We start from the raw sequence: 14,671 nt of genomic DNA on the forward strand, positions 1-14,671 counted from the left end.
GGGTCCAACTACCTGCCTCGGTCGCACCCGCCAATCCCTGAGAGTGAGGTCTTGGACCATCCAGCCCTGCAACGCACTATTTTGGAGCTCGCAGAAGTGCTGGATGTGCGCTCTCTTTTTTCTGAGATAGATGAAGCTGACTGACAGGCGGTAATGTTCACCCTGGCTTGAGTGGGAAAATGCCACAAGCTTAACCCGTCTTTCTTCCTTTTCTTCCCATCTTCCTGCCTCCTCCTACGAGCCTTGACACACAAGTGGGTGCTGTTTGTCCCTGACACTCGAGTCCTGTTTAAGCTCTCCTTCATACACTGTGGTCAAGCATCGCTGCCATGTTTGCTAGGTGACTTGTTGTGTTTAGTCTTTATTTATGCTGAGGAACCTATTTTTTTTTATGTTGCTGTTATTCTGCAAAGGAAATTTCACTAGCCCAGCTGTATTCAGCTCTGGTAAGCTGCTGTTACACAGTGGAAGCCCTAAAGTAGCCTCTTTGGTATTCGGATCAAAGTCAAAATAGGCTTTAGCCATTGGAAAGGGTAATAAATGCACTGCCAAAAGTTGCTCTTAAGATCATGCTGCAAGAATCCTTAATGCTACTCTGCTCATTTGCTGCTTTTTTTTTTATTGGAAGTTGTTTCTAATGATCCACATGTGGCGCTCTATAGCATGTTCTAACTTATCACTCTCTTTTTAGTGTTATGAAGGAACCTATTAGTGTACAAGCCGAAAGGAGCTGAAGCACATCTTATGTGCACTTGTGTTGATGAAATGCCTTAACTTCACAGCTATTGTTCATCAATTTGATCCCAAGGGATGACTTCACTGTTTGTTTTTCTAAACCAGGTTACCTTAGTTCTACATGCGGGGTTCGTATAAACAACCACTGAACTCTCTTAGGTGACAAAGGAAACTGTTAGCAGGGGCAAGTGCTTGTGGCTTATTATGTTGGTTAAAATACAGATTTTTGTTGGCATCTACATGCAAGCCTCTTTTTTGGTATGAAATTTTTTTTTCTTGCTTGTGCAAAAACATATCGAGAGATCATTTCCACAACATGAACAACCTTTCCACCTTGTATCCTGCGAAGTAAGAAGTGGACTTTTGCAGTTGAAATGTGATCGTTATTCAGCTGTCTACACATGTGACTTGTGAGTTGGGTGGTAGTGGTTGAAAGTTGCTTGTAGGGTTGCTGTGTTTTTTTTTTTAGGGCCAATGAACAGCACTTCATTGTTTAAAAGGTACTCACTGATTCTGTTTATACAAAGGGCACAATCCTGTTAATATTTTATTTTTGTGTCATGCTGTACACTTTTATTTTGTCTCTTCCTATTTATCAGTACTTTCGGTAATGCTAAAGCTCTATGACAAAAAATAACTAAAATTTATCACTTTTCTCTTGCAAACCATGGTTTATGTGCAATAGGTGAATAACTAGCAATTTTCCATGCTTATAAAGTTTTAACGCACTGGAAAAAGGCAGGACAGCTCCTTCTTTGATATAATACCGTAAGCATGTTTGGGTAGCTCATTTTATAATAACCAATGTATTTACAGCATTGTTGGGAAACTTGACTGACACATATATGTTTTTAGACATTCCACAAATGGTTCATTAGTTATGCTGGTTCAGTTATTTTAAAGATTTGAACGTTTACCAATGTTAGTGCTTAGTAAGCAATAACTTTTACAGCCAACTTGTTTTATTTTCATACTTTCAAAATCAGTTCACTATATAATATTAAAGAAAGTTATTGTGTTAAGGTTCTGTCAATCAGACTTGGTTTCTGATTGCTAATGAGCTAAAATATGTGATTTCACAAAGCTTGTGTGTGTCCCGCCCGAAGAATCTCAGCCAGTACAGTTAGACAGAGGCTCCCTTAAAATCACTGTATTTGTTTTGCCTTGGCAATGAAGAGGAGTTGGTCTACCATTTTGAACACATGCGACATATCTTTGTGTTGAGTAATCTCTAATGTTGCGGTCACCTTAATTTCACATATGGAGTGGCAGGCCACACTAGTGCAAATTTTGTTGCAAGTATGGTTAGAAATCATCATAATGTCCTGCAAAGTGAATTTAACCATATCAGCAGTAGTCTGACTGCACATAATTACTTGGCTGGTTGAATCGCTGTCAAACCGCTTATTGTTGCACTTAGTCATGCCATTCCCTTTTATTTTTCTTTCATAGCTTTTATGACATATGCACACAAAGCATACCTCAGGGTGACATTTATTTTGCCTCATTTTCTAGCATCTCTTACTAGCCTGTTGCTAGTTTGGTCTTTTGTCATGTTATGTTTGCAGTAACTTTCATAGTCCACTGAGAAGCAGCTAAGCTTTTCTATCTCATATAGAAGGCTGTGGTGCATTAGAGGATAGTGCTGTAAAAGTACTTTTTAATGTAGTGTTCACAGCTTAGATAATATCTGAAGAAAACTGTTATTGTTCCTGTATAAACCAGAGTAGCACTACTTCGTCTCTGATAGCTGGGCACAAAGTTTAGGTATAAATCGATGGCTGTGTTTAAGAATATGCGCTACTCTGGTGCCTTGGGAAAAAGTATTGTGCACAAGCTTTGGTATTTTATTACTTTATGTTGTGTTTGCAGCACATCTTTCAGTGTACCTTCGTTTTGTGAGGGGAAAAAGTGCAATTAAGAGGGCTTACTTTGTAGCTGTACGTATGAAGGTTGTATTCATTGAGAGAATGTTGTAAAGTAGTTATTCACGTTCATTTAGTGAAACCTTTGGTTTTGAGAATTAGGTGATCACTGCAACATAAGCAAACTTAATATATCTCATTGAAAAAATGAAGATTTTACTGTATATGCTCTTTATTACACCATCAGTTTTCACCTACCCAAAAGATGCAGCTGTAGCAGTGTAATGTGCTCTGTCTATGAGACCTTAGGGTAGAATCACTGCTTAGTGGAAAACCTTCCAAGTTTAGTTGGAGGGCTTAAATAAGTGTACTGAGAATGCAAACCATCTCTTGTGCCACTAAACCATTTACTCTATTTTCCAGTGATCAAGCTACATATTTGCATTTGTTGCAATCTTTCTCTTTAACAGCCCCGTGAAAAAAAAAAAAGTTTGTCTAGTCTACAATGGCCGAAACACAGTTCCACAATAATGCAGTTGGATTGACTAGTCATCTTTATTTCTAGTTATGCAAAGTAAATCTGTAAAGAAAGAAACGGTGAAAGCTTCAAATAAGATGAAAATTTCAGCAAGTAGGTGAACTACCATAACGGAACAGCGTGAATAGAAATGGGAAACAAGATAAACACTAACTTGTTTCCCTTCTTATCCTATGTGTGCCGGTTGCTCATGCTATATAGGCTAGTGAAATGGTGCTTGAGCTTGATTATTATATATTAGTCGTTTTTGTTATTTTGTTGAATTAGCTACTCCTGAAAACTTCTTTTATTGTATTAAAAACATTGAAATTGGCTTTGTGTTAAGGTTCCCAGTGAGTCCACTCATACACCTTTGAACCAGCTTCACCAAACAGTGGCATATGGGATTGGCGGTGCAAGTCTGATTAAGTAGATGTAATGACACCAAAATGCTTAAAATGAGTCTGCACATCTTCCGTTGGCAATTAAACTGCTGCTGGCATGACATAATGGGGGCAGCTTGTCAAGCTCGCCAATGTGCATTCTTGTTAGCATTGAGCTAGCCACCCAAAAATCTGTTTTTGTAACTAATCATCACGAGATATTACGGGAGCACTAACAGTGGATAGTAAAAAATCCTTTGTTTCATTTCACAATAATGTGCCCTGCATATTTGTATATGCTCATAAGCACAGTAAGCTGTACATGTGAAATCTACCTCTTCATATTTATGGGAATTGGCTGGCCCATAGCACTGGGTAAAACAAATACACAACCTAAGGTTTGAAATTTTGCAGTGTTCCTTCAGTGCTGTCACTATTTTGCCAGCATCAGTACTGCCAGTACACTTACGCTTTTTGAAACAGAATTTCGCCTTCTCTGACTAAGGAATAGAGAGACAGAATTTTAATCATTTAGTATTCCTATGCCTAAAAAGGAAGTAAAATTACATTATATGATTGTGAATTCAAAGCTTATGCAGAACTAGCATTTTGTAGGTTTCTTATCATAGGCAATGACCCCAGTCATGCAGGATGCCCAGTCCGGATATTGTGCTGTTAGGAATTCTTGAGGTATCCTTCCAGAGAAAGGGAGGGGCAAGAAGGTTTCTTTGCAGGGACTAGCCGAGTGATTTTACACTCTCTTCTTATTGTAAGTACAGAAAGCTTCTAACTAAAAATTCACCATGGGCCGTAGCTGCGATATTTCATAACAAGTCCTACTACAATAAAATCTTATTGTTCTTCTTGTGCAGTATGCTACAGGTGAAAGGGTGTGGTCAGAGGAAGAGTAGGGATGCGCACAATCTCTTCTTCTAGTCAGCCCTGTCTTGCATGTAGGCTGCAACAGGTACAGAGGCTAAGTGAGATCATATGGCTAGTTGATTCGTATTTGCTATTTTCCTGACTGTTCACTTTTGGAAGTCATGTCAAAATTTTTGCAAGCATAATGAAGCAAGAGACAGTGCAGTGCATTTGCTCACCTCGATCCGGTACTCTTCATAACACCAGCATTGTGACGTCATGTGTGCATTATCATTAAAGGAGGTCTGACCACATTTGTTCCTGTGTTAGAAGCAATTAGTAAGCAAATGTTTCGCTACACCATGTTAGGCTGATTATACAAAGAACCCAGTTGGTCTTATATATTGCCTAGTTAAATTTCTTAGACATTACAACATAACTACAACTTTATTTCTTATCCATATTCCTTCATGCTTACAAAACTAACATTCAATTCAAAAGAAAGGTAGAAGTGTGGGGACAGATGGCAGTTAAAAAAAATTCTTCAACAGCGATTACTTTCTTCGTGAATTCAGCATAACATAGGAACCAGTGTCATTGTTTCAAATCCTCAGAACACAGTTGGCTCCTCCTGCATTGTTTTATTAGTTCTAAGTCAAGGAGGGATTGGAGGAGGTTGAATATGGTCAAGTGCTTTCAGCTGAGGATGGGACTAGGCTCAAAGACATGAATTAAAAGCTGCAGCCACGTTGGAATTTTGTGGAGGAAGTTTTACATTTCACAAAAGTGTTTCTTAGATAATAGCAAATTATTAAAGAGGCCCTACAACATTTTTTTTGAAATAGTAGACAGAAATCACTGCTGACTCATTGTGAAGGCACCTGTGGACATTCGCAGCATATCGTATTGCGCTGAACATAGTAGGGAATTAGGTAAAAATGTTGTGTCTACAACAGCTAAAGATTGCTTGGTTTCACATTGACAGATATGCACCAGGTGGGACTGGCTTGGGCACTGGCAGATCTTGGGAATAGGAGAACATCCTCAGTAATACTTCTATTTTTCTTACAAGGCAAATCAATATTTCTTATGTCTCGATCTTCAAAAACACCCAAATAGTATGTGATATTTTCACATCCTGTCTCGATTGGCAGTTGTCTGCTTAATGTTTCGTTTTCTCATAAATTCCTGTGAGACAGCACTCTACACCGAATGTAGATTGTTGCACATGCATGCTGTTTCAAACACTTCACGACTGAGTTGGTCTTTTCTCCCGTGCTAAGCCTGCTATGGCGATGCTTATTGATGTATATCATTCCCAATACCACTGGTAGCTTTGCGAGTTCATCCTTGCTCTCTTCTATTCATTTTGAAAGCTAGATACCTTGACCACGGTGTTTGGTGTTTCATTAATTGAAACTGCTTCAAAACGCACTACCTGGGTTTGGCTCTCGTACAACAGTTGCGCTGATGTTGGGCAGAGCCAGTTCACACTAGGCGCTCACAGAACCCCGGCCAGGCTTTTAGCACGAGAGGTGCGCATGTGTTCTTGTGCTGCATGATGGATTCGTGTCATAGTAGTACCACGGTTACCACGAGATGCCACCATGTGCCATCACTGCACTCAACTTGACTAGAAGTATGGCCAACACACAAACAAAAATAATAATGGATCGATGGATGGATGAAAAACTTTTATTGGGGTCCTGAAGGATTCTACCCCCGTTTTATAGGGGTAGGATCGCGGGCCGCTCCCACATTGAGACCGGGAGGCCCAGCCTCACCGCCGCATCGTGGGCCTTCTGGACAGCCTTGAGTTGTTGTATGAGAACCGGACTCGTGAGCATTAAATGAAAGGAGTTTTCGGAAAATTCTTCATTTTTTCTTTGTAAAGAGGGACACATCCAGAGCATGTGGTTAAAATCGCTGCGATTCCGGCAGTCCGGACAAAGTTCTAAAATATCGTAGTAATGGCTATAGGTTACGAGGCTAGGGTATGTTCCCGTCTGAAGCATGCGAAGAGAGATTGCCTGTGGCCTAGACAACTTTTCGTGTGGCAATGGAAAGGACCTACGGACTAATTGATAATGCTTCGTGATCTCGTTGAAGGTAGTCAAAATGTCCCTAAAATGAAGGCTGGGGGCTGACTCTTCTGTCTGAGAAGCACAAGACCCGGCGCGGTAAGTGAGGCCTCGCGCCTTGGAGTGGGCTAGCTCGTTGACATTGGGAAGGCCACCGACTCTCAAGCCAAGGTGAGCAGGGAACCAAATAATAGTGTGGTGGGTGAGTTTCTTTTGAGCGAGAGTTCTCAAAACTTTCTTGCACACGGAACCAGAAGCGAAGGCCCTAGCAGCGGATTTAGAGTCCATATAAATATCAGTCCTTCGTGGATCAAGGAGTGCTAGCGCAATGGCCATCTGTTCTGCTTTGTAAGAAGAAGTGGTTCAAACCGACGCCGAGGATAAAATCTGACCCTTAGTATCTACGGATAATACTGCAAAGCGAGCGGAAAGGCCGTACTGGGTGGCATCAACAAAGCATGAAACAGACGAGTGTTTGTGAGCTTCAGCTAAAAGTGAGGAGGCTCGAGTGAAACGCCTGCCCACATACTGTGGATGCATATTTCGTGTATTTCGTGCATATTTCGAGTGTGTATGCAATCATCGAGCGGCGTATTTTGCACTTCGAGCGTCAGGGGGTTCACTCCAGTGTCAACCAGAATCTTTCTCCCCGCTGGTGTGATCAAAAGTCTGGCAACCTGTGCCGTTTCTTGGGCCTCGATAACTTTTTAAAGCGTGTTGTGAACTCCAAGTTTCATAAGGTTCTCGGTGCTTGTGCGCATAGGAATGCCAAGAACTTTCTTGGTGCTTTTCTTTATGAGAATGTTTAATTCATTTCTTTCATGGAGTTGCCACCGGTGCATAGATGCGACATAGCTTATGTGTCTCATCAAGAATGCATGGAACAGTCTGAGGAGGTTGTGCTCTCGAAGACCACCCCGACTGTTGGAAATGCGTAAGATTAGTCGGATGACCCCTTCCGCCTTGGAATTCAGACGGTCGATCGTGCGGCCGTTCTGTCCATTAGCTTCGATAATCATGCCCAGATTGTGTATGAAGTCCATCCTTGGAATAAGCTGCCCCGATGCCTGTGCAGCCTAATGTCGATGTCGGCCGGTGGTTGCCAGTTTTTGGGTTTGGGTCCCCGTCTCGTGGATCGATATAAGAGAAGTTCGGACTTTGCTGGCGAGAGCTTGAGGCCCATTTCATTTATGTAGACTTCAAAACAGTCGACCGCCTCTTGAAGAGAGCTCTCCACAGAGCCCTCCGAGCCACCGACACTCCATATGGTGATGTCGTTCGCGTAGATGGCGAACTTGATGCCTTCTTGGTTTGAGAGCTTGGCAGCAAGGCCGCACATTGCAATGTTAAACAGCAGTGGGGAGACGACTGAACCCTGCGGGGTGCCAAAGGAACCAAGATCGTAGGGCTCAAACTTGAGATACCAAGCTGTAAATTGGCTTTTTTATTCCTGAGGAACGAGCTGGTGAAATTGTGAAAGTTGGCTCCTTTTCTTAGGAGCCCTTTTCAAGATCCAGACCGAGAATAGCTCTAACATCTTTCGTCTCCTGATCTATAATGTGATGCTTCAGCATTTTCATGACGTCCTGAGTAGACAGGTGTGGTCTAAAACCTACCATGTTGTACGGGAACAGGTTAGTCTTCTCTATGTGTTTTGATATTCGATCGTTGATGACATGCTCGGTGACCTTGCCTATACAGGACGTCAGTGAAATGGGTCGTAAGTTGCTAAAACTGGGACTCCGGCCAGGTTTAGGTATGAGAATAACCGACGCCCTTTTCCAGTGCTCAGGGAAAGTTCCCGTCTCCCAAATACGATTGATTTCTTTGGTGAGGTAGGTGACAGAGTCATCGTCTAAATTGCGTAGTGTCTTGTTTGTAATGCCATCCGGGCCCGGGCTCGAGTTCCAATTAAGATTGTTTAAGACGGTTTAAGAAGCAGAGACGGACCTCTGCTTCCTGGAAGGGCTTGTCTAATTTCCACCTGGCAAGGAGAGCGCTTTTAGCCTCGAGAAGATGAGCGAGCCTGCTATCCATTTTATTGACCGGAAGACCAGTCTCTATCGTTTTGGTGGCCGACTTGACGTCTTCGACCAGCTGAGACAGCCACTTGTCGAACTTTGGTAAGTCATTAATCTCCTCTGCGCTCTCCACTCTGATATTATGGAAGAAATCCCAATCTGTGAATTTGAAAGCTTTAGGGGCTTTGCCTGAATTTGTAATGTCGTACTCGGAATACAATAGTCGCTCCCCAAGTTTTCTCCCAAGTTTAACCATGATACCTCCTCTGTGGTTGCGACAAAGGTGAGGTCTGGGGTAGTATCCCTAGAGCAAGAATTTCCAGTGCGGGTAGGAAACGTGGGGTCAGTGACCAAAGTAAGATTCAGATCCGATACCGCTTGCCAGAGCTCGGCTCTCTTGGCAGTAGTGCGAGGGTAGCCCCAAGCTTGATGGGGTGCGTTGAAATGCCCCGCTATAACTATGGGTGCGTCCACTTTCCTAGCGACGGTAACGGCTTTTGATAACAATGAGGTGAAGCGATGGTGCCTGCCTTTTGGAGAGCTATATATGTGGAGTATGAAAATGCTATTTTTAAGGTTGCTGCTTGGTATAATTTCTAAAAGAGAGTGTTCAATCTTGCTATTTGCCATGTGCAAATTGTGCTCAATGTAAGTGTACTTCTTGGACACAAACGTGCAGATACCGCGGCCATCTGGAGGTTTCGTGATGTGATGGGTGTAGCCTGGCAGGCTCATTGTTTCCGTAAGCGTCTCCTACAGCATAATAACATGTGGTCTAATTGGCTGGGATTTAATATACTGCTGGAGAGCTGCCTTCTTTGATTGGAAGCCCTAGCAGTTCCACTGCCAAATTACGAAATCGTTAAGGTGTCCCGCCATTGTTGGGACCCTCAAAAGCTCTCTCCTGAGAGACGCTGCCGGTTGCCACCTTCTGCACGATCCTCACCTTCGGTATTACTTGGGCCGGAGTAGCCGCAGCAGATTGTAAAGCTTTAACTTGGTCAGCCTCGATCTTTGTGACCCTGCTGTCCAATACCGCAATCGACTCGACCACCGCCCTGAGAGCATTTTTGATATCATTCAAGGTATCCTTGACCTGTGTTTTGAAATCTCTGTCCTCGTTATTGGCTGGTTGTTCTAGCGCTCTTCTTTTTGTTGGTTTTGCCCCTGGCTGGACGTCCATGGGTACCTCATCGTGATTCGCATCCGATGCGGCCTCTGTACAGGGAACTGTGTTTGAAGGAGACGGAGACGAAACATGCTGTGATTTCCTTAAGTCGGCTATTTCAGCCTTGAGTTGCTCGACAATGGCCCTGAGATTAGAATTTTCTCTTTGCATCTGCGCATATATATCTGAGTGTTGCTCTGGATTGGTACCCCCCTTTACCTGTGGTTGGGAGCCCTTGATCTTGGATGCCCAGGTCTGGTGCTGATTTCCTTGCTGCACACCAATGCGGACGGTAGGCACCCGTGAGTTAGAACGGCCCTTGGATCTAGAATTTCCTCTGGATCTCGAACGGCCCCTTGCTCTGCCTCTGGAACGGGATCGCCCTCACGGTGGTTGTAGCTGTTGGCTTACGTCAGGCGGGCGCCAGCTGCTGCTCGGGCGTTCAGCCGTAGCGCGGCCGCCTGCAGCGACTGGTAGTGATGAGAAGTCTCCTCCAACATCTGTAAAGTTCATGTCGTCGGCGTCTTGTTCCGCAAATTCCATCGTATATTGCATCCGTCGCTCTCGTCTTCGTCGACGGACTATGTAGGGCAATTGAAAACGATGCTTACAAGTCTTGTCTGCCGTGAGATGTGGACCCCCACACAACTTGCATTCTGGGGTGCAGACGTGATCCTCCGAAGGAGATGACATACCACACCTTCTACAGACCGCCTCTTCTGGATGGGGACAAACATCGGCTCGATGACCTAGCTTTCCACAGGCATAACAGACATCCGTCTGTCGACGATACAGGGTGCAGCGAACCAAACTATTTCCACATATGACGTAATTTGGGACTTTTAGTCCGTCAAAGAGGATGATCACCGTGGTGGAATTCTTGATTCTTATTACTTGGAGTGCAGTCTGGTTTCTTGGGTGTACAATAAGCAAATAAAGTTGTTCTTGACCAATGTCCGCGTCAACACCCCTGATGATACCTTTGCAGGTGTCATCTGGGGCAGCTCGGTAGGCACTAACATCAAAACTGGCGGTACCTAGAGTAATGGCAGTGATCTTGGAATAGGCTCTGGCGTTCCTCTCCACTGGAGTGCTTATAACTGCGATGTTCTGCATCATATTCGGGCATACCACGTCTTCCGTGACTTCTTCCTCACTGAGCGCTGCAGCCACTGCGAATGACTTCGCGAACTTAATTTGACTCACAGTTCTCATGTCCAGGCCATTTCTAGGTCTCACAATGACTCAATGGTGATCTCTTGGAAGGTGAGGAAGTCTAGAAGCAGCGATAAGACGCTTCTTCACCGCAGCTCGGGAGCGCTGAGGCAACCACGCGTCGCCGTGCATAGAGACGCTTGCTTGCGTCTCGGTCCTGGGGGTATGCGTCCCACAAAGTTTATGTTTACTGGTAGCCACAGACCATCCAGAATCTTGAAGATCACCGGGAGTGATATCCTCCCCATCGACAGAGACTTGCATAGACATTCCGTGCGTAGAGCGCTGAAACACCCTTCCGAGAAGGGCCGGCGGCCGCTCCGCCGTAGCCTCAGCCTAGCGCACTCAGGTGAGCAGATGGGCAACCAGAAGACTCTCGATAAATGGTCAAAAAGCTCACCCACAGTGAAATACTTGGTATCAATGTAGTTTGTGCAGTTTTATGCGTCTACTGGCATCAAAAGGTGCTCACAAATGCACAAAAAACTGTCCAAAAACATTTTCGAACGCGGAGCCGATGTTTTCACATCCACACGAGACGGCGTCCCCCTGGTGGCCCAATAATAATGAAACAGATAAAATATTTAAGCCCATGACGCACGCTGACCTCTTGCCCTTTTATCATTTTCCCACTGTGTAGCTTCCTGTGCACTAGGAATAAATGAAGGGGAAAAAGTGCTTGCAGCGTTTGATAGTTTCCTTTAACTCCGCCTATAAGATTGGAAAAATTTCTGCAATAAGAGCAGTGATGAAAGAGCTGCTCCAATTGCTCCAAACTGTTCCAAAAGAGAATTGCTGCTCCATGCTGCTCCAAACAGTGATGTTTGTTAGTAATTACTTCAAACGTGCTCTTAAACGACACTGAGAGAGTCGGAATGACAAACTTTTACTGTTTGACCACAACTTTTACTGTTCGACTCATAAGTCCGAAAGGAACTGAAAAGAATCTGTGTACTATCATCCCAGTGTGCGACTAGTGTACAGCATTGTTGGCTTTGATCTCATTTGTTTGACAAGAATGGGCATATATAGCATATAGCTCATTTGGCTGTATTTTTTTCTTAACTAGACATGCAGGCTAATGTGGTAAAATTTGAAAATGGGCAGGATTGCTTTTATCTCGTGCTGATTATCTAGTGTTTATTTGTCAACGGTTAGTATATGGGACTGTGGTTACTTCTATATTGTGGTGCTCAGCTTGTCTGGCTTGATTTGATTTCTGCCATCAATACTAGTATTTTATATTGTAGCTCACTTCACAGCACATTTTTGACAACCTGTCATTCTCTGCTACATGAAATTTAAATTGATTGTTGTCTCTTAAATATTTAATAAGAAATAATATTTATGAGATGCTTCAACAATACTCTGAACTCCAAATAATGTATGGCAAATTTAATATCTGCTTCTAAAACACCAATAGCTGCTCCAAACTAGCATTTTTTTTTCTGCTCGGAAAACATTTATGGCTTCTTCAAAGCAGTACTTTTCCTGCTCCAAAGTATGCTCCCAAAAGTAGAAAGGCACTTCCATCACTCCAAGAGATTTATGAGGCAATAAACACCTATAGCTCAGTCATTCGATGATTACTTGAAAAGTTGCTGCAGGGCCCCTTTTAAGGGACACTAAAGGGAAACACTAAGTTTTAACAAAAAACTTATCTTTCAAGAACTACATGTTGCTGTTCATTGTGCCATCATAGGTTTGGTATTATAAAATAAAAAAGGCAAATAAGTTTAGGTGAATTTTGCACCAATCTTCAGCTTGTGAATGCCAATGTGATGTCGGAGGTTTCAGGTTGTTCTGTCTTTTTTCTTTGTATTTGGCCAGATTGATTGAACAAAATTTCCCTGAAGCTTGTGATATGACATTGATGCTTCCCATAGAAGGCAATTTCATTCATTTTCATTAAGTATGTAAGCTTTAGCAGGCACTGCAAGAATTGACGATGTTAGAATGAGCTGGTAGTGTTGTTTTTGAATTTTCTTGCGCATGTTCTCGCCTACTAAGTGTCTTTCTTGCGAAAAGAGTGGTGCTTCTGGAATCTTGAAAGGGTAATTAAAAAAATAAGTTTTCTGCTTAGTGTTCCTTTAGGTGTGCAAGACTGATAGCTATGGAGCAGGAGCTATGCATATTTTCAAGTACTCGTTTAATTAGGATTAAACTGCTATTCCCCCAAAATATAATTATCTTTGTCGCCACAGCATCCTCCGAGAAACTTATTGAGGACGCTATTCGACTATACTCTAAAAACAGTTGCACTTTTGGGGTGTCTTCTGTTGAATAACAGTAATTGCCATCTGACTTTCTGGTGTTTCTTTTTGGGAAACTATGCACTTACTATTTGCTTGTAAAAGAATTCTATGTCGTGCTGGTAGTGTGCCCGTCGTCAGTGACCTGAAAGTACTGGTAACGCGGCATTAAGGCAAGGAAAGGCATGCAAGATGATTATTGTTGGACAAAATAATTGACTATTGTTGTTGTGCGACAAAGGTATGCCCAAAGGGTGGGAACCGTGTTTGAAATATACCTCTGACGTGGCTTAATGCAACTTGCTCCTACAAAGTGCTATGAAGTACTCCAGACAAAAAATTTGTAGAAATGAGCGAATAGTAAATTTGAGGTTCGAAGTAAATAGCGATTTAGTCGAATAATTTTTTATTGAATAATTCGAATAGCTTAAATCTCGTGTGCATGAAAAAAATAAGCATTTTGGTCATCATTCAACATCCTTGCACCATATTTTTAACCCTTTCAGACGCCACCTATGAAGAACTGTCTGTAAGTGTATCAAATTGTTGCAGCTTGATTTCAAGCTCCTCGGTATTCTATTGCAACTACAATAGTTTTATAATACATTCATTTATGCATTTTGTAGTAGTTAATCCAAACTAAGCTTCGATTAAATATTGACTTATCGTCAAGACATTCATGTTGAGTTCTTGCATATATAGAATAAAATCTCAGACTAGAAATATGGTGCAAATTGGTTTCTGGTTTTGTTGATATTCAGAAAAGAAAAAAATATGTTTCGAAGCGGCTCCAGGGAAGGGCCATATCGAACGACTTCAACGGTATCAATTTCAGTGTAGTACACATGTTATTGGAAGAATGCTAACATCATCTGAATACATAAAAAGGGGGATGACACGGACTTGAAGAACTACAGGCTTGCTATCAGGCTATCAGCTTGCTCTCTGTCGTATACAAGCTATAAAGCTAATCGCTACCAGAATTAAGATAACCTTGGAATTCAATCAACCAACGAATCAAGCAGGATTTCGAACAGTCTACTCAACAATCGACCACATTCATACTATCAATCGGATGATGTAGAGATGCTCAGAATACACCCAACCACTATACATAGTCTTCATAGATTACGAGAAGGCATTTGATTCAGTAGAGGTATCAGCAGTCATACAGACACGAATCAGGGCATCACGACACGAATCAGGCGAAATCAGGGCATCGACGAAGCATATAAACATCCTGGAAGAAATCTGCAAAGGATCAACTGCCACCATAGTGCTACAAAAGTAAAGTGACAGAATACCAATAAAGAAAGGTGTAAGACAAGGGGACTTGATCTCTCAAATGCTATTTACCACATGCTTACAGGAGGTTTTCAGAGGCCTAGAATGGGAAGAATTATGGCTAGGAGTTAATGGAGAGTACCTTAGTAACCTGCACTTTGCCGATGATATTGCATTGCTGAATAACTCAGAGGACAAATTGCAATCCATGATTACTGAATTAGACAAGGAGAACAGATAGGTAGGTCTTAATAATATTAATATGCAGAAAATGAAAGTAATGATCAAC

General features: G+C 42.5%; 1 protein-coding gene across 6 annotated transcripts in view; it reads left to right on the forward strand.

Annotated features, from left to right (window-relative positions):
• LOC119187847 (protein SCAI) overlaps nt 1–14,671 on the forward strand; it is a 160,688-nt gene that overhangs the window by 129,293 nt on the left and 16,724 nt on the right. For all 6 annotated transcript variants that reach the window (XM_075878764.1, XM_075878761.1, XM_075878758.1 and 3 more), the window contains one exon: nt 1–14,671. This exon is cut by the window's right edge and continues 16,724 nt beyond it. In XM_075878764.1, the coding sequence (XP_075734879.1) occupies nt 1–144 (144 nt within the window). In that variant the 3' untranslated portion in view covers nt 145–14,671.

This window comes from Rhipicephalus microplus, chromosome X (assembly GCF_043290135.1).
Source record: "Rhipicephalus microplus isolate Deutch F79 chromosome X, USDA_Rmic, whole genome shotgun sequence".
Taxonomy (NCBI): Eukaryota; Metazoa; Arthropoda; class Arachnida; order Ixodida; family Ixodidae; genus Rhipicephalus; species Rhipicephalus microplus.